The sequence below is a fragment of the Pimephales promelas genome, chromosome 8 (genome assembly GCF_988280905.1).
Source record: "Pimephales promelas chromosome 8, fPimPro1.hap1.1, whole genome shotgun sequence".
NCBI classification, from domain to species: Eukaryota; Metazoa; Chordata; class Actinopteri; order Cypriniformes; family Leuciscidae; genus Pimephales; species Pimephales promelas.
The window spans coordinates 28,772,051-28,793,085 of NC_142776.1; the positions used below are offsets into that span (position 1 = coordinate 28,772,051).

Sequence of the window (21,035 nt, forward strand, 5' to 3'; positions counted from 1 at the left end):
TCTATTTATTAAACCAATTTCTATTGTATTAAAGGTACAATATGCAGGATTTTTGCAGTAAAATATCCAAAAACCACTAGGCCAATGTTAATATTTTGTTTAGTTGATTACTTACAATATCCCAAATGTTTCCAATTTGTAAATCATGAGAAAATTGCGATTTTAACCAAGGAAACGGGGCGTGTGAGCAGGGGTGAGGAGTCGCCAGTCAATGGCGTCATATCCGCGTTAACCCTCGGTTTCCGCCAGGTTTGACCTTGTACGCAATAGTAACCATGGCGAAAGACGTGGACAACTGGGTCGGTTATTCCCGTTTTGTGTGCTCAACTGCATGAGCGTCCCTACTAGCAGGGTTTTGTTCAAACATTATGGACCATAGCAAGCAGACTTTGAGACAAAAAGAGGACTAAAACAAAGACCAACATCTTTCGAGATGCCAAGAGCTCGACGTTTGCTCAAACTTCTTGACAGAGATGCAAGTGTTGCATGTTATTTGAGCAAACAGGTGAGCAAATGTATATAAATCTAATCAATGCTATGTAGTTCAACATGATGAAAAGTTAGAATATGATCTGTATGATATTCGCTAATGTTAATCTAGCTTAGTCTTATTCAGCCAACAAACAACCTAACTAACAACATTCAAATGCCGTTTAGTGTGATAGTGAAACTGTTAGAGCAAGTGAAGCAGCGCTACGTTACCTCAAGTTTAATTCCTCTAATAAACTGACCTGTGTGAGTATTACTAATTCAGCACTTGCGTGTAGTTCGGTAGACAACGCATTCTCACCCCAAGGCGTCACCTTTGACCATGCTTCAATATTTGACGTTTTAGGCGCCCTTTAGCGTCACTTACATGACGCGATCCTATGGTGTCATCTAACTGACGCTAAAGAAAAGCGTTAGTTAGAGGACGCGGTTAGGTTTAGGTGTGGGGTGGGGGTAGGGTACACGCGATCCTAGGGCGTCATCTAACTGACGCTAAAGGGCGCCTAAAGCGTCAGGTATTGAAGCATGTCCAAATGCTTCCCAAGGCGTCAGTTAAGTGACGCCTTGGGGGTGAGAATGGGCTGCGGTAGAATGAAATGACCTTATTCCTTTATATCCGCGGGACTCGCATTGCGTGTGGCACTGGTATATGTCTAGCAATCGCACCCTGCTTCATACTACAATCATGTTACAAACATCAATGTATTCACTCATCCATAAAAGATCCATCAGCTTGACGACAAGATCCAGAATTCCGCTTAATTCTGAATAATATACGCCTTTGTTATTGTAAGAGGTGGCGAAACAATCTTGGTGGCAAAACAATCTTGCATTTTGTACCTTTTAACTATTTTATTTTATATTGTATTAACTCAAATGTTTTATATCAATTAACCAGGAAACTTACTTTTTTAAGTTAAACCAACAATATTATTTACAGTCTACAGCGAGATGAATTGCTCAAAGTTTTCAGGAGTGGTATATGCTAATGTGACCTCAACAAGCAGTTGCTTGTGTGCCAAGTTGACAAGGTGCATCATGGGAGGTTCTCTATTGATTAAGAGGCAAAATGGCGACAAGCCTCCTTGGACCTGCCCCAATGAGCTTTAAGGAGGAGGAAACATGGACAGGCATTCACAGAAACAAAGGCAGACACACGCAATTGTAACTAGGTCCTACAATTAGCTCTCAATAGATTCACCATGCACTTATTTGAGACAGAAGCAGTCCTATGAAACCTAAAGAGATGATGTAAGGCTACAGTGTTTCACAATAAAACACACACTCAGCAAAAGGGAGGGAGGGTGGCTTTCTTTTCCAAGGCTTTAGGTTGGCCTTCTTCCTCTGTACTCCATAACTATCAATAGAAGTATAAATGAGTGCCATTTGTCTGTCAAGATTTGAAGTGTAGTTTCTTTTAATTGCAAGGATGCAACAAAAGCTCTATATTCTGTCGCTCAAATGTCGCTATGTGACGTATTCAGTTTTGACACAAATCATATGCTATCAATTTTTTTGAAGCCATTCAAATGAATTACTGACTTAAAATGGATAGGTAAATTAACTAACTTTAAATGGATAGTTATGTCATCAATTGTTATAATTGCATTGAAACACTGATCCGAGCATATATATATATATATATATATATATATATATATATATATATATAAGCACATGAAATATAATAAAGAGAAGCGCATCTATCTATATCGAAAACTACAACTAGGCCTATGTATCGAAAACTACAACTGTCAATTTCAGCACCAACAATTAGTTTCAACAATAGTGATTATTGTTGACAGTACAATCATCAGTAATCAGCACATATTAAACCAACAATGACAAAAACAAACAATTTAATTAATGATCGCATGTGTTGGAACTGAACCTTTTACAGTAATTAACAATTCCACTTACAGTAGACAAGATACGACCATCGTGAGAGATAAAACAAACAAAAAAACGTTGATGAAAGAGCGAAGATGGGCTTTAGTAAAATAGAGAAGGGCACATGAGATGTTGATGGAGATATAAATGATGGTGGGATGATAGGAAAAGAGTAGGTGAGCGCTAAAGTGTGGGGGAGGTTGTCAGTATAGCAATGTGTCTATCGTTGCTAATGAGCTCTGAAGGCTAAAGAAACAGAGACACTGACAACAGACACAGCTAAACTGTCTTTCACCCTACACACTGTCATTCTCTCTCCCTTTGCAAGCTTTCTCATCCTTTTCCCCTCCCTCTCCCCCTTTTAACATCTCCACAGATGAATGCAAAGAGGATTTCCATTTTTTTACAAGCCATATAATGAACACACCTCATGCTATAATTTATTTAAGTGTACAGATGAGCAGCCATTATTAGGATGTTGGTTCGCTATGGCAAGTGTGTTCTGCAGGGCAATCGACTCCTGAAGGACATGCAGTGAACCGAGACAGGGCTTAAAAAGGTGTTGAAATTATTATTATTTTTTGATGACTCCAATGAGTATAGAGGAAAACAATTAGCAAAATGCCCAGAGGACATGTCCATTCTCTTTGACTAGTCAAACAATTAATGCACCTTTTCTGCTCAGTCCCTGCTAATCAGTTAACCTACAGGTCGATTATAGCGAACACAAATGTGTTGTATGTGCTTTTCTCCATAGGCTACACACATATTATTTGCTTTTAAACTAGTATAAAGGTAGGCTACAGTTAGTTTTAAATGTGTTGCATTTTAAGTTATGTATATGTACATATACTTTTAATCTTCTCAACTACGACCACATGCTTTACATTTGCTGCCGCAAATGCAGTTTAAGATTTAGCCTGCCGTTGGGTAAGATTATGTCACTCTTGCAAAACTTTTGGAGGAGAGCTCCATCATCCCGTAGCCTACATGCTAAACTAATCTCGAAATATCTTACAATATAGCAGTTAATATACGTTTTTCATTTGGAATTTGATTTCCCCCATCCTCGAATCCTAGCCTATAATGGGTAACCAGCTAATTAGATACAGTGCAGTGGGTCCTATTTCTAGCTGCGATCACCCCTCACTACTGCTATTAGTGACAGCAGTACAACCTGACTTATTTTTATAAGTACTAATTGGGTAGACAGCAACCCTATTAGGATGCACATCTCCTCGGGAAATCGATTTCTTGATCTTCGGGGACTGGTGCAAGTGAGCGCGAGCGCGTAATTGTACGGAGGGCGGGGGGAGCGCGAGACAGACATCCCGCGGGTGGAAGCGCCTTTTCCTCACAGAAATCGAACAAGTGGGAAACTGTTGCTTCCTGGTGATATCTTAACAAAGAAATCGCCATATTCTACTTTTAAATAGTAATTTGGCAACTAAATAATATTTTTTCAAGTGCCAGTAGAAGTTTAATGATTCCTAAAGATAATACACGATAGGCTATAAGTTGCCTATGCGTTTTAAAGTCAACTGACTTGAAGACGCTGCAAAGAAGCAGCAAAAGGAGAAGACAATAGACATTTCAAGCTGACAACAGTCTGAGCAGAGTGACCGTTAAAGAAAAGCCCGAAGGCGCGAGATTCTCTGACATTGGCTATTCAGAGCTGTTCGTGCACGCGAGAGGAGCTGCTCGGTCGTGCGGAGTTACTCTTCAATTTTCATTTTCTCTGGGAACTTATAAGGTAGGCAGAATTGTTTTGCAGTTGACATTTGTTCTTCAGAAATGTTTTACAAACTTTTAGAATGCTATTCTATAGAATTCGGAAATTATTTGCCTTTTAGTTGGCATCAGAATTGAAGAAAAAATATTTCAGGAGAAATATTTGATTTACAGTAATTAGCATCCTGCATTTACCATACAGAAGTTTAAAGACATTTGAGTGTAAATTTGCAAGACCTGGAGTCCCGGAAACAAGTAGTTGACACAATATTGATTGTTATCTGATTATTTAAATTAAGAAAACTGTGATAATAGATAGGATACTGTAGTTTTGGAGAGGTATGTGTCTGTTATATAGTAATGTATCTGCAAACTCTGTAATATAATGACTATTAAAATGATATAATATTTTAATATAATATGTCTTGTGCATAAATTGTGCCGATTTTTACTGTAAAATGCTCAGTATTGAACAGAAATAAATAACCTCATTACAGTCAGCATCAGTGAATCTTTTGGTAGCTTTTAAGTTATTTCATAGGTTCTCTAATTTATCTCTTTTTATGTTTCAACTCAGTGAAAAACATGTCAAGATGCCAGAGGTGGTTGATCTTGGGACCTGAATGTTACTCAGCTGAAGTTTGATGAAGACCACCAGGAATTGAAAATCAACCCTGAGTGCTGTGAGCCAGATCTAAAATTATATTTATAATCCACTTACCATCCGGCTTATAAGACAAGCGAATCACTTAAACCTAAGCATTTGAAGGTTTAAGATTGTCACAAAAAGACAAAATAATATATAACATGGATTGTTTTTGATGAATCTGAATCACAATCACAGCTTTCTTCTGTGAGAGGAGGGGCAGAGTTTGTTTAAATGCTGCAGTGGATATGGACTTTTCTGGGAATTCTCAAGAACGCTTCTTGAATTTCTCATGGAAAAATGAGCTACACCGCTGTCACTCCAATAATCCATAAGGAGACATACCTGGCATACAACAACCCCTGAGAAATACACATCCACATCACCTGATAGAATCTCCATCCTTGGACAACATCGGAGATACCAAATCCCTCATGTTACTTATATCAGACAAGCAATATATGACAATATAAACCTACTAGATCATCCAGAATTGCTGTTCATAGCGATAACCAATGTCCAATGTGTGTCACTCAGAAGAGCTGCTACAGGTTAGAGGGCTGACTGTTACAATTTTAATGTAGTAAATACAAGCAAAAAGATAAAACAGCAGAAACTGAAACTTTGGAAAGGGATGAACACATACATCCTAAAGGATAAAGGATATAATCTGGTTCCATATAGGACATTTGATTAGTTTGTTGCTGCCAAGTTTCATCGTATCTGACTCCTTAGTTAACTTTTCTATCTTACCTTAGTCCATTTTCCTTCCCAGAGTTCATTCTGGCCGGGGCTGTTTCTTCTAAAGGGGAGGAGGACTTCCTCTCTATTGCTGCCTCACGCCTCAACCGCAGGAAGCGCGTTATTGGCGCGGCAGTGGGCGTGGCCATGGTACTGGTGCTACTGGTCGCTATTCCACTATTGGTCCACAGCACCAAACTGGGTGGTTCTGGAGGTGGAGGTACGCATTATGAGATGCTTGGAAGCTGTAAGATGGTCTGTGACTCTTTAACGCCCACCAATGAACTAACACCTGTTTCACCTCCTCCTCACGACATCCCTGGACGCAGAGGGGGAGGCAAGTCAGGTTTTCGCGGAAACCAAGGCCCACCAGGCCCACGTGGGCCACCTGGAGAACCAGGAAAACCAGGTCCGCCTGGACCTCCAGGTCCAGGCCCAGGGGGATACGTCCCATCGTTCTACAGCCCCAAAATAGCCTTCTATGCTGGTCTGCGCAAACAGCATGAGGGAAGCGAAGTACTCAAGTTTGATGATGTGGTGACAAATGTAGGGAATTACTATGAGCCGACCACAGGCAAATTCACCTGCCCTCTTCCTGGAATCTACTTCTTCACCTATCACGTGCTCATGAGGGGGGGAGACGGAACTAGCATGTGGGCCGACCTAAAGAAGAATGGACAGGTAGGAGATGTGACTCTCTCTCTCTCTCTCTCTCTCTCTCTCTCTCTCTGTGTGTGTGTGTGTGTGTGTGTGAACACAATGATTGTGTGCCATTTAGAGCTGCTTTGAGGATGCCTTTTAAATTCCAGTTCAACTCCTGAATCAAATTTGGCTTGACTAATCTTGCTACAAAGTTTTAAAAAAATGGTTACACAGTGAGATTGAATAATAGTTAGAATGATAGATGGAATGACAGAATGATATATAGATAGGTAGACAGATGAATTGCCATTACAGTAACAGAAGAAAAGGTTCTATATAGAACCTTAAAAGATTCTATCAGCGCTACGTATTTGGAACCCCTAAAAGGTTCTATACACTCTTAAAATAGGGGGTTCCTCTTGGTTCTATATAGAACCCTGGGGTTCCATACTTGGCCAATAGAACCTTTTATCAAAAAAATGGTTCTATGTAGAACCATTTTGGAGTTCCATATATGAAGCGGGGGATGGAACCATTTCTGGTTCTAAATAGAACCATTTCTTCTAAGAGTGAGATAGATAGATAGACAGATAGATAGACAGATAGATAGATAGATAGATAGATAGATAGATAGATAGATAGATAGATAGATAGATAGATAGATAGATAGATAGATAGATCAGCCCATTCTCATCCCCAGACGTCATATACGGCAAAAGCGTAGACATCTAACGCACATGGCACCCTTTAGCGTCAAATGAGACGCAGATATATATGGGGCAGAAGGCGCCTCCTAGTGGTCTAACCCTAACCCTACCCCATACCTAAACCTACCATAACCGAAGCTTCTCATTTGACGCTAAAGGGTGCCATGTGCATTGGATATCTACGCTTTGGCAAAAGTGTCGTATATGACGCCTTGGGATGAGAATCCGTTGGATAGATAGATCGTGTATTGGTATCGGATAGACCAACTCGTGTATTAAGGGACCAAATTCTTAAAGTTTCATAAACCTGGTGAAAATAGCATTTGGATTCACTCTACCCAAAGGTAGAGTTTGCTAACCAAGTTTTAAGAGGCACTTCAACTAGACAAACACTGTAAATGATTTCTGTTGTTTTCACAGGATTATACTGTTTTTCTCAACAGTTTCTTACTGTATAATCTATGTACAGTAAGTTACAGTAGATTTAGTTGTTTTCACAGTATTAAATTGTTTTTTCAACAGTTATGTACTGTGCACACAGTTGCCAGTATGTTACTGTAGAATTTCAATGCATTCTGGGAAATTATCAGTTACTGTTAATCTAAATACAGCAGTGCAAATTGACCGCGAAAAACACCACACACAGTTCCAGGGGTAAAATTGATAGCCTACTAATGTTATTCTTACATTTAAAATAAAAATGTAGCACTGGTTGACCATTAACAGTCATAATTTATGACATAATTTATGTCAGTGGGGTGTGCATGAGAGCATATTTGACTTTGGAAGAGTTTCTCTGTCGTGTCAATGGTGCTGCTGTCTTTTCTGCCGACCTGGAACTTCTTCATCTGGTAAGTAATAATTCTTATAATGTGTACGGATTCTAGCTAATAACTTTAAAGTTTTTAGAATAGCTGACCACGATTTCTACATTCAATTTAATCTATTCTAGACATTTTAATATAATATGTATATGATAGGCTACTCTTCAATGTAGCCATTTCGGGGCATGTTACTGTAAATTCAAATACATTAGTACGAAATGACCGCGAAAAATAACCACAACCAGCTGCCATTTTATGAAGAACTCGTCAGTTCCCTTCTCTCTGTAAGAACGCGCAGGCCGTGCATCGCGTCGCTGTCGGCAACGTTTTCGCCATATCTGGTTAGTAATTCATATTTTTATAAAAACCATACGTAGCCTACGTTAACAGATTAACGTTAAAAAGAAGTGGCCGCGGAATGTTCTATAAGCCAGTCAGACGCGGATTTCTTTCATCTTGATAGCCTAACTTACTTGATTAAATATGTGATTTTATTAACATATATTTCATATGTAACCTCTTATAAGGTCAAAATGGTCTAATCATTTTGTTATTTACCACGTTAAGTCGGTGAAAGCGCCTGCACGTTCATTATTTTATAACTTATAGGGGTTAGGAATTGAAAATCGATAAATGTATCCTGAAATCGGATATCCAAGGTTAGGATTCGGATTTATTGTTATAAAATTAAAGTGTCAATTCCTCTTATTGATTTTTTCACGCTTTTTTTCGTGTAAATCCTGACCTGGCGTTCTGCCATTTAACGTTAACGTTAACTTACCTCAGTGATAACTGGACCACGGAAAGCGCCCAGGTGTATTTTTGTCCAAAATACAAAGCTATGTGTGACATTTACTGTATTGGCTATAATATCATTGTTTTTTGTTTTTTTAAACTATGTGTAAACTGACATGTCATTTGAAGGGAACGATGCCTTGTCACGCGTTTTTTAGGTCATGTATCACACAAGCAAGATTTAACCTACGTTTTCACGTGATCGTAAATGAATTGATGTTGAGTTATGTTTCAGCTTGCGTTGCATTCAAAAGAAAAGAGTGGACGATAAAGATGAGTTATCTTTAGCCGTTCTTGGCATAATTATTTCAGCTGTTGACACATCAGTCTCATGGTCGAACAGCACAGAGAGTAATGAATATTCTCTCAGTAATATGATCCTCTTAACTACGGTAAATCAACTTGGACAAACATAATGATAATACAAACGCATCCTCCATAGCCTATACTTTAGTGCCCTCTTGTGGCATAAACATATGCACAACACTGAACAGTATAGCATTGCATTATATTACACAGCATACAACTGAGGACATAATGAACATACTTTAACAATTGATTTTAAACAACAGTCCAACAAACAAGATTCTAGTATTAAGTGAATTACACTTTAGACATCATTTTGTCTGTTTTTGCTGTTTAGCCAAAACAACAACAACAAAAACGTACTGTATTTTAACTGTCTTGTCTGTTCTCCTTTTCCACAGGTGTGAGCTGTGCATATTAAGAAGACCCCTATCCATCTTGCCGACCGATGAATTGTAAATCTAATCTAATTTAATTATTCTATTTATCTAACTACTACTACTATACCTTGGTCCAGTACTGACCCACTGAGAACATTTTAAACAGATTATTATCCATCTGTGAATTTTGTCTATCTGCAAGTTGTTAAGAATTGTTGTGTGAAAATAAACGTTGTTGTACAGTTTAAGGTTTAATTGCATAAAAGCTTGGATAGAAAACTTCCTATTGCAAAAGTTAGAACATAAGTCTGCATATAAATGATTATTAATACCGTAATGCAAGTTTTTCATGGCACATGTGCATGATGAGGTTGTTGTGTTTAGTTTTTTTTTTTTTAAAGGACACTGGATAACTTGTCATTTTGTAATACTCATCTGGATTGGTGGTTTACTTGTCAAAGCTAGTTTATATGTGTCTCCCAGCCCTGCAAATCTGGTCCCTTAGATAGAAAGCAGCCAAAACCCCTTTAAAATCAGACACTGACCAGTTAGACAGTCTATCTCAAACCAATAGACAATCTTAGACTAGTTTAAGCTGTTTTACCCCAGCAGGGAGTGGGTGGATGAGTTGTTATGAACTATCTTTCTAATAGATTGATCAGATAGCACCCCTTTAATCTTTTCTATTTTACCTCTTCATGATAATTTTTGCATGTATTTATGCATAATTGTTCATGATTGTCATGCATGATTTTTATTGTATTATATTACATTTTTATTATTAATGTATTTAATTGTATTAATGTATTTAAATGTATATTATAAATGCACTAATGTGTTTGAAAATACACAATAAACCTTGTGCAGTTAAAGCTTCAATTGTTCTTTTTTCTATTTCCCATTAACAGTTAAAATAATATTTCTACGGATTTTCTACAGGTTACACAGTAGCACTATAAAATAAATACAATAACATTACATACTATACAGTATTACTAAAAAATTAACAGTGTAATTATGTACTTTAATATGGTAAGAAATTACAGTAAAATAATGTTATTTAATTTGCAGTATGCTTAACAGTACTGTTGTTAGTGTTACGGTAATTTTACTGTTAAATGAAATACAGCAAGTACTGGATAATTGTTGCCAGTAAGTTACTGTTAATTTGACAAGAAATTTTTTACAGTGAAGGTCAGACGTGAATAGAGTCTGATTTGACTGAAATATCAAACAAATATTAGATTCACCGAGGAAGGGATTAAGGAATACGTTTAAAATTCAGATAGGATTCAGTGAGGCAGCTGCTCAATTATTTAGCAGTCATTTTGTCTGTCTATCACTTGTAGCCTTACTGAAGATACCGCTGGGAAAAGGACAATGCAAACATTAAACAATTAAAATGTTCAGTTTTATAAGAAAATAAAGACTTACAAAGAGCATAACATATTGGTTCAAATGTGCCTTTTATTTAGAAGTTAATTTGGGTCTGTTTAACAGAGCTTTTAAATAAATACATTTTGCATAGTCACAAACAACATTAGGTTAACAGTTTGCAATGAAAAAAGGACATTAGTAACACACAAACAAGCAAACACTTTCTCTTTGTCTCTCTCTGGAGTGGAACGAGATGCAACAGCTGGAGACAGTCCTCACAGGACACGTGGATTTAGAATAAGTGGAAAAAGTGAGAGGAGAAAAAAACCTCTCCATCTGGTGAAACATGACACGGATCTGGGATTCAGGCTCTCTCAACTCAACCGCTCAGTTTTGATTTTTTGGAGTTGAACAGAAAGCGGGGATTATCCAAGAGATATATAAAATATTCCCTTGGCAACACTTGTTTACATACACACTGTCTCTTTCTCGCACACACACGTGGTTTTGTGACAGATATATCAAACAGGAAGTGATGAAAACCCTTTAATGAGTCTGTAGCAATCTGTCAGCTTCCATTAACATGACATAACACCTGCCATTTATGTACCATGCATATATTCATCATATAATCCCAGAACAAAAGAAAATGAATCCACAACTTGTATCTGTGAAATAAGAGGTGGAACTGGTTCTTTTCAATATGAGCCATCTCAGATAAATATATTGATTCAAATGCACAAGCTCTGCATGCAAAACCAATCTCAGAATCACATTTTAAGCCAGTGAATTCCTTTTTTTTTTAACTGATGAAAAGAAAAAAAAACATTTTTACATTGATCCAATAGATTCAACACCTAACTTTGTTAGGCATCACAAAATTAACTGGTTAAATTTACATAGACATTGGTTAACCAATGAAAATATTTTTTTCTGTTCAGATGGAAATCTCATCTGAAAAACTGATTTTACTTGTTGCTGTTATAGCAGATCAAGTGACCTGAATTGACTTTACTAACAATAGCAACATTAATACAGTATCAAATTTGTTAAATATGCTATGGACTGATTAAACGGTCTCTCTGACATAATACAAAATACAATATCAGTTGTTCTGTGGCCCGTAACCAGGCTTGGGAATTCAACACAGCCTCCATTAAGTGGAGGACAAGATGTAGAAATGAGAAGATGAGGAGAGTAAGCTTAGGCAGTGTATGGCATCCATGTTGTATTGCATATTGTCATTCCAGTGATCTCCTCTTGTGTTAAATCATTCATGTCTTTAAGATGAGATTCCCTCTTTTCCACCTGGGCCAGACACACACAAACACACACACACAGAGCCACACTCTGCCACTCAGCCAATCTTTGCCCTTCGATTAATTATCTCTCCTCTTAGCTAAATTATTTAACCCATCTCAAGGTCCTCTCAAAGCATTCTCATAAACATACACAACTGCGCCAAAATAAGTTTGGGTTGCTCTTAAAGGGATAGTTCACCCAAAGATGAATTATATGAAATAGATAGAATAAATATTATTTCTCACCTAAAACAACAGTTACATGGGCAGGTTTTTCAACACTTTCCACCCCAAAATTAAAATAGTGTCATAATTTAGTCACCCTCATGTCACTATAATCAATGTAACAAATGTACTTTTGTGGAATATAAAGATGTCCATACAATTTATCTATGGGGATCAACGTTGTTTGGGGCCTCACCGACTCTCAATGCATTTACAAAAAATATTTGTTTTGTACCACAGAGGACAGAAAGCCATATACGTTTTGTTTGACATGAGGGCAAAAATATAAAAGGATGACAGAATTTTCATTTTAGACTGTAAACTGTTGCACTGTAAAAAAAAAAAAAAAAAAAAAAATCTTTTCAGGATTAGTAATAATTTTTTCTTTCGTCAAATCAACTTAAATAATTTATTTAGTTAGTTCAGATAACATATAATTTTAAGTTTCTGATGATTGAATCATTCTCCTTAACTCACTTTTTCAATTTCAATGAACTTAAAATTTTAAGGCAACCAGGTTGCTTACTTTTTTAAGTTAAACCAACAATATTTTTTACAGTGTGTAAAACCTGCCCATGTCACTATTGTTTCAGGTGAAAAAAAATATTTACACTATTTATTTTAACCATTTTAAATTGAAATAGCAAATGAAAAAGGCAAAAGACAAATCTAAAGTGTGAGCCCTCCCAGATGAGGAGGGCGTGCGATGGGAGGCGAGGTAACATGGTGTGGGATGATAGAGAGATGAACGGAGGAGAGGAAGATGGATGGCTAATCAGAGGAGAGCCGACAGAGAGGTCGGGAGAAAGTGTTACTGCGAGGCCAGAGACACAGACAGCATCAGATCAATGTAAGTAAGATAGATGAGCAAACCGACAGAAAGTGTGAGCGTGTGTGAGAGAGAGAGAACGAGAAATGACTACTGACCTCATTGCAGGTCGTAGACTTGCACAAGCCGTTACTCCAAACATAGTCTATGAACTTCTAGATTGCAAACGCACTTTGAGACAAGCGAAAATCTGCGGCCTGTATAACTGCAGCGAGATCATGGCAGTTAGTTTTATTTTTAGAGAACTGAATATTAATGTATTTACGAAATGCCACTTATTAGTTGAAGTTTGGCTCCTCGTGGCAGGAATAGATTGCATGGGGCCGAATAAGAAACGAAAACAGCATCACGAGGGGGGCAGCAGGGAGCTCAACATCCACAAATTAATGTCACTCAAGCAGAATACCCAGCCAATTTGCTTCTCATTACAAATTCAATTAATTAAATCAGTAATTGATTCTTGGCTATGTAAACATGTCTCTTCTCATCCCACAGTATGACTATCGTTATACTAGGTTCAGCTTTAGCACTTCACCTCCCTGCCACTTTTGAAAACCTCCCCCTCGCTCTCTGTGGTCTCGTCAGAGTATCGCAGCACTAATTACGGTGTGATGCAGAGAAATTGTTAGAAAAGCTTCAAACATCCTGTCAATTACACAGCAGCTAATGAGTTTACATCCTCCAATTAATTAATTAATATAGTTAATGAGGTAATCCCACAGTACCTTGCAGCTGTTGCAATAGACACTTGTACATATTTGCACTTTCCCTGCCCCTGTTTTCTTCTTTCATATCTCTATCTCTCATTTCCTGTACTTTCACTGCCCTTTGAATGGCCAAAGGTCGGTCACAAACAAACTCTGAGATTAACATCAGTGTGTGTTTATAAGAGGGCCATTCAGGAGAGTACATAGAGTACAAAACACAAATATACATGAACCTGCTGCTGCAAGGCTTTATTCCCAAGAACAGCCCTTTTTGTCCAAGGACATACTGAGAAACACACTTGAAGCATTTAACCTTGAAGCAGGATGTAAAGGAAAATAGAATAATGACATTCTGCTTGGAAATGATTGTAAATGTCTTTGGACTGTTTAGGAGGAAACAATTTTGTACTTGTATGAAGCACATCAAATTTGTACTTTTCATTCATCTCGTGTTTTATCTCATGGATGTAGCAGTGTCACCCATTGGTTGGCAATCCAACAAAGACTGTTTGCACAAATGTCTCTATATTGTCTGACAACATAAGAGAAAATGAGAAAGACCATTAGAACTGAATACATTCTTCATATCCACTTTTGATTATGTCACGAAACTGGTCTTTCTCAGTTCCCCTGTATTTCACTTGTGTCAGAAAAGCTAAATCAGTCATATTGGCCTATTAAATGTTACTCAGAAACAGGGGATTTGTATGAATGCAAAATTACAGGAGATAAATGGTTCATTCATGAATTCATAAATCACAATGTTAACCTTTAGCAACAGAACATGATATATTCTGAGGTTACACACTGTTACGCTGCCACTGCCCTCTATTTGAGAGGACTGACATTCTATAATTATTATTAGCGATATTATTATAATTATCATTATTACTTGATAAGAAATGTACGAATATTAGCTACGGCACAGCTTTGTACACAGGTTTTTTTTTTTTTTTTTTTTTTTTTTACAGAAATGCCTTAAATACAATTTAGTACTTTTAGGAATTGCCAAACAAATAAAATCCAAAGTAACATTATTTAAACAAATAATAAACTTTTAAAAAACAGAAAATAGACTGAAAAGTAACCGTAGCCACGTGTCGTGTTTATTTTTTGGCTTTCATGAAATTACATTCCCAACCAAATAAAATTAATTAAGTTCACAACCAATTCGCTGTGTGCATTTCTGTGTAGCCTACAGTGTGTAGGCCATTACGTTCACTTCTTGCAATTGATTGTTTTATTTGACTCTTGAATTTATTTAAAAAATAGCATTTACTTACATTATCATCACTCTTTTCTGTCAAGCTGTATAGTTTAAACCGAAGACCTGCTATTTAATCTGAGAACGGGTCCTTGAAATCACTGGGGAAAAACAACACACATTTAATAAAACACAACTTCCATATCGTTTAGACATTTATTACCAGCTAGCTCTGTGTTTCACGCGCACACACACCAAGTTAATGGTTAGTGACTCCATTTGACCGGTGGTCGGTGCGAAGCTCCGTTTATTGTGATACAGTGGAGTTATTGAGGAGTGGGTCCCATTAGGAGCAACAGCCGAGCCACAGCGCCGGTCAATTACCGAGACAGCGAGGCCCCGACGCAGACCCAGGCCTCCCGCGGGACCTGCCACCTCGCGCCGTTAATCAATCCGATTTAGACTGGACAGGGACACGCGCCAACACGAGGCACGCAGTGGAGACACGCGCGTGACCTGCATTTTATTACGATTCCCGCAGAAAAAGATGGATAGATGGTGCAAGGAATGAACAGATACGGGGGAAGAGGTGGAGGGAAAAGAAAGATGAGGGGAAAGACAGGGATAATTAATGAGTATGTGAGAAGAATTAAGCTCAAACTCAAGAAAATGTCGATCACTTGAAGACGCGGCGCGGGTGAAAAACATTTGAGAAACATTATTCTTCAAAAGTACAAAGTGTAGCTATCATACTCTAGAATTAAAAATATTTTATTGTTTTATTGCTGAGCTTAGTGTGAAGTAGCCAGGCTAGATTAATCTAAATTACTACTACCCTACTCATTAATTATACATATGAATGGAAATATTAATTAAGCTTTTGTTCTAATACTAAGATCATGCATTATGTAATTAGCAGTGCAAAAATTAGAAGCTTTAGACATTAATCAGTGTTTTGATCTGAATGGTTTAAGACAAATGTGTTGATTTTAATATTGACTTTCAAAAAAGAATGACCTGTTTGTGCTTTGGTTATAATAACAATTAACTACATGTACTATGGGGTCAGGGTTAGGATAAGGTTGTGGTTTAGGTTAGTTGCATGTACTTACGCACCTAGCAACTACATGTAACAGAGACACTGAAATAAACTGTTACCATGATTTTTTTATAGACTTCTTATTCCAAAAAGTATAATATCAATTAACAACATGGACTTTGGGTTTGGTTTAGGATTACAGTAGTTACTAGTTACTGTTATTATTATAGTAAGTAATGTGGAATTATGTCACCTTAAAATAAAGTGTCACCACAAATAAAATTACGTGAGTTTTACAATTTAACAAATGTGTACATTTGTGCAAGACTGGAGACTAGAGGCTGACATTTTTTCGGGAATCCCACGGGTCCCGGGATTCCCGTGGGATTCCCGCAGGATGGGAGTCATCTTTGCAATTAATCACGGGATTTGGACGGTACAGGATAAATAGTTAACGGGAGCAGACGGGAGCGGGAATCAACGACCAAAAAACAAAGAAAAAAGTAAATGCACCATTTTTTAGTTTCGTTTTAATACGCCTAGAATGTAACGCAATTAAAAAATAACTACACGACCCAGCCGTTCCAGAAGCCATCAGTGCTTTTTGTCACGGCTTACCGCCGGAATTCAAAGAGCAGTGATGGAGGGAGCTAACAGCCGCGGAGAAGTCGATGTGGCAAAAAAAAAAAAAAAAAGATTTAAAGCGCAAAGTCAGAAGTAATGACATGTCTATTAAGTTCACAGAACTGGTTGGAAAGTCTGAAATATTAATTAAGTTTATGAGAGAATGTGACGGTGATCGCACGATGTACGTCTTGTGTAAATGGAATCGTTTTGATAAATTAGATGGATATCCGATCTGAGAAAACGCATGAAGTGGCCAGGTGTAAACAGCCCCTTAGTCAAGTAAGCAAGCGATTCAGGGACGAGCGGTCTGAAGAGGCACACTTGCAAGGCAAATTTAGGAAAGAATTATGTTGCAGCCTACACAGCAACATATAACTAACATGGACTCATTATACAAGAGCATAATTGATGAAAATCGTTAACATGTAATAAAAAAAAACTATAAATGTAAACTATAAATGTATTGTTTACTCAACAATAAATTAGTAAAATGCAGCTTTATGTGCTGTTTGGGTTTATTAAACTATTGTAGACATGTGAACTATAGACTACTGTTTTTCTTTTATTTGCTGTCTTCCATTTCCTGGAAAATCTAGAAACAGGAGCTCAGCAGCTGGTCTAAAACAGGATGGCTTGGAGAGGATGCAGATTTAATCAAATTATATGTGTTAATTAAACACTAATTGAAGAAAAAAATATATAGGAGCGGTACAAGAGCGGAGTCAGTTTAAACAGGAGCGGGATGGGAGTGGGAGTCAATTTACCAGGAGTGGGATGGGATGGGAATATTTTTTAAACTTGGTCTGGGAGTGGGACGGGACAAGATTTCTTTCTATGGGAGTGGGACGGGACAGGAGTGAAAATCCACTCCCGTGTCATCCTCTACTGGAGACCTCAGTGTTTAACAGCCTTTCCAATAAATTACACACCACACACATACAATACACAGATCAAGCCTTATTCCCTTGGACCTTGGTCTGTCTTGGTCTTTAGATATCCCACTTAAGGCATCCGAGAGAGGCATCAGAGAGAGAGAGAGAGAGAGAGAGAGAGAGAGAGAGAGAGAGAGAGAGAGAGATGTTTACAAGACATGTTTTGCTGTGATATTATAAAGTTAAAGCTTTAGAGCTTAAACATAAATGCACTCCAGGACATCACAACATTTATTTCCATCAAAAGGTGCATTTTTGGTCAAGATCTTGTTTTGACAATGCAAGAGTCCAGCACTTTGTAAAGTCTCTTCCAGGACATTCCAAAGGTTTTCAATGAAATTAATAATGATGAAATTTCAAATTAAAAAATGATTCTTCCTGCTTCCTCTCATCTTCTCTTTCACAATTTGAGCTGAATATTGACGAATACTGACATTGTCATCCTGAAAATGGCCGTGATGCGTCTTCCTACATGGTTGTTTAAGAAATGAAAAGCTACACACTCCATCCGTTAGTGTTAGAAGAACTGTTTTCAAGCATATAACATACTGGCATAATAATCACTGCGATAATGACCCAATATAGACTCTTAAGCGTTTGCCAGGATTTATTTTGTTGTCTATTTTGTCTTGATCATTGTTCCTTTTATCAAACATTAAAACCATTATTCTCTCTCTCTCTCTTTCAGGTGAGGGCCAGTGCGATCGCTCAGGACGCAGATCAGAATTATGACTACGCCTCTAACAGTGTGATCCTGCATTTAGATGTGGGAGATGAGGTCTGTGTGCAACTGGATGGTGGAAAAGTACATGGAGGAAACACCAACAAATACAGCACATTCAGCGGCTTTCTCATCTACCCCGACTAACAAATATACAAACATACAAAAACACAAATACAATATCACATATTTAACTCCCTCACATCAGACTGATTGATAAACAAAAAAAAATATTCACGTGATACAACACTTGATATAACATCAAGTGGAAACACTGTAAAATTACTGTAACTTTAAAGCTAAACTTTCTTCTTCATTGTAACCAATTCATGAACCATATACAGTACAGCCAAAAAAGGTTCTGAAAAGAAAATATTACTTTTCTCACTTCACAATCAGAGCAAGTTACTGTGTTTTACAGTAACGAAAGAATGTAGACAAACATGCTTTTTCTTTGGAATATTGCGCACAGATAATTCGATCACTAAAAAAAACATGAATGTGTATTAAGAAAGTATAGGGGTCAGCTTCGAAACGTCGCTTATAGTCCTCTTAATGTGGTCATGGTGTATTTACTTCTTTTTAATTTATTTATTTTTTTTAACTTGAAATAGACTGGAGCTTAATTGTTTTATTTTGAGCCCACCAATGTTGAAAATTTATTAAGTTGATATTTTTATTTTAGATAATAATACACTATGCCTGTTAAAACCATGTGGGAAAAGCGAGCCCGTTTTCATCCCAAAGAATGTGTTGGAAAAGCTCATCCAGATCCATATATCATTAGGAAAAAAAGGATTACCAAATTATTTTTGTTGCATTTTACTAGATCTCCATCCTCTGCATCATGTGTATGTGTGTGCGTAACTTGGAAAAGTTTGTATGCATTCCATGGCATGGAAACTGTATGTTTTTAACCTCTATGTCTACAAAGTATGTACACAGTGTTTATACTGGAGAAATTTCGAGACTATTGTGAAATTATATATATATAATTAACTACTCACTCTCTGTATAATGGGACAACACATCCTGTAGAGTCAGTTGTTAGTATACATTTACAGTAAAAGTGACCTGATCCGTGTGTGTGTGTGTGTGTGTGTGTGTGTGTGTGCGCATGTATCAGCAATTTACATTTTTAAGTGTGTCCATATCAATAAAAAGTGTTTGAAATTTGCTTCTTGTAGATATTTGACTTGTAGATTGATTGCTGTTGTAAAGCCTTGCTGTTGTGTAATCAATACTTAATGCAGACTTTTATTCTGGCATGTTAAAGAGCCTACATGCTGTAAATAAAAAATAAACACTTTCGTGTCAGTCTTTATTTCTGAGTATAACACACATTACGTAAATTGCCAACTAATTGCCTTCCATTTTTAATTTTAAAAGCTGGACATTTGATGATCTAACTCATTTAATTTGAGTTTTTGTATTTGTATTGAATGCCAGGAAAGCCACTTATCTAACCAACACATAATCAATAAATGTCTCCCCCAATTTGAAACTGAGCTCTTAATACTCCTATAAAAAAGAACATGTAAGGTAGAAATACAGTTAAAATAGATTTAAATCCCTTTCTTTCCTTCTCTCACACAAAAACACCACTAATTAGTGAGGAAGACATTGACAGTGTTGATTACTATTCACCACCCAGACACAGACACTTCCCCTTGGTAATGAGGGGAAATAGATGGCTGGGCATCCTTTGAAGGACAATAGTAAAAAGGTCAAAGAGATGTTGGCTAGACCGCAACACCAACACTCTCTGAAATTATGATGACTCTGGCAGAAACATGGTTAGGAAGGAGAAAGTTTCACTGTTTGTCAATCTACACTGACATTGCAGGTCTCTACAGCTCAAATGAATTGTGTACGCAAGGCCTCACAATCACAGTTTAAAATATCATTTGAAAAAGCACTGAAGGATAAAAGATTCTCACAAATGGATATCATAGACATGAACATGAAAACGTCTCCATAGACAGATAGATGATAGATAGGCCATAATCATCAAAATGCTAACAAATAAAGGCTTGAAATATCTCACTTTGCATGCAATCTATAATATCTATATAATATTTCACCTTTTAAGTTGAATTACTGAAATAAATGAACTTTTGCGATATTCAAATTGTTTGAGTTTCACCTGTAGATAGATATAGATTAGGAAAAGTCAAGAAGGTATAGGCCTATCATATTGATAAGCATGTTTACTGTGCCATTAAATGGGCAGAATATGAGATTATAATCGTTAGGCAATCATAGCATACATTGATTCTCGTGGAAAAGTGAAAATTACAGGTTATGACTCCTTTAAACTATGTTGTCATTGTCTACTTACCGAACAATCAGCACTAAACAAACCAAACGCAGCACTGACAACTTTACTTTAGACAGCAGCGACACCTATTGGGTACTTTTAGATATTGCTATTTGAAGACTGGACTTGAACTTGAACTTGAACATTAATAGTTCGAGTCGAGATGGCCCAGTGCATCCAGTAACAACATTGACAGACAAATTTTCTTCCTGCTCATTATCACTAGCCATTCAAAATGACTTGCTGTTTGCTGGTGTGTGGTAAATAGCCTACTGTTATTGAGCGTTAAGAAATCAAGTGATTTGGGTGATTTGCCTTTACATATTTCTACAGCTTGAGAGAAATATGAGGCTACTTTAACCCAGGTGGTAGAGGTCCATCAAGGTTACTTAAATACGAGGACTAAGCGACTACATCAACCTATTGTGCAAAGCTCAACGTGGAGATGTGATTCACTATTTGGAGAAGGGGGTTGGGATACAGATAAGTAACTGGCCCCCCTTTTCCGCCATTTTGGTTCAAGTTTTCTCAAAGCTGCAAGAGAACTGTAAACCAAGAATTTGAGCCAGAATGGGGGTCGTTTCATAGTCACTCTAGCAAAA

At 37.2% G+C, this 21,035-nt stretch overlaps 1 protein-coding gene across 1 annotated transcript; it reads left to right on the forward strand.

The window, feature by feature from the left end:
• The first annotated feature begins 5,099 nt into the window (after positions 1–5,099).
• Positions 5,100–19,422, forward strand: c1ql4b (complement C1q like 4b). Its single transcript, XM_089134280.1, has 3 exons — positions 5,100–5,307; positions 5,532–6,178; positions 18,081–19,422. Exons 2-3 carry the CDS (start codon positions 5,645–5,647, stop codon positions 18,258–18,260), a joined length of 714 nt encoding a protein of 237 aa, XP_088990406.1. The 5' UTR covers positions 5,100–5,307; positions 5,532–5,644; the 3' UTR covers positions 18,261–19,422.
• The last annotated feature ends 1,613 nt before the right edge of the window (positions 19,423–21,035 follow it).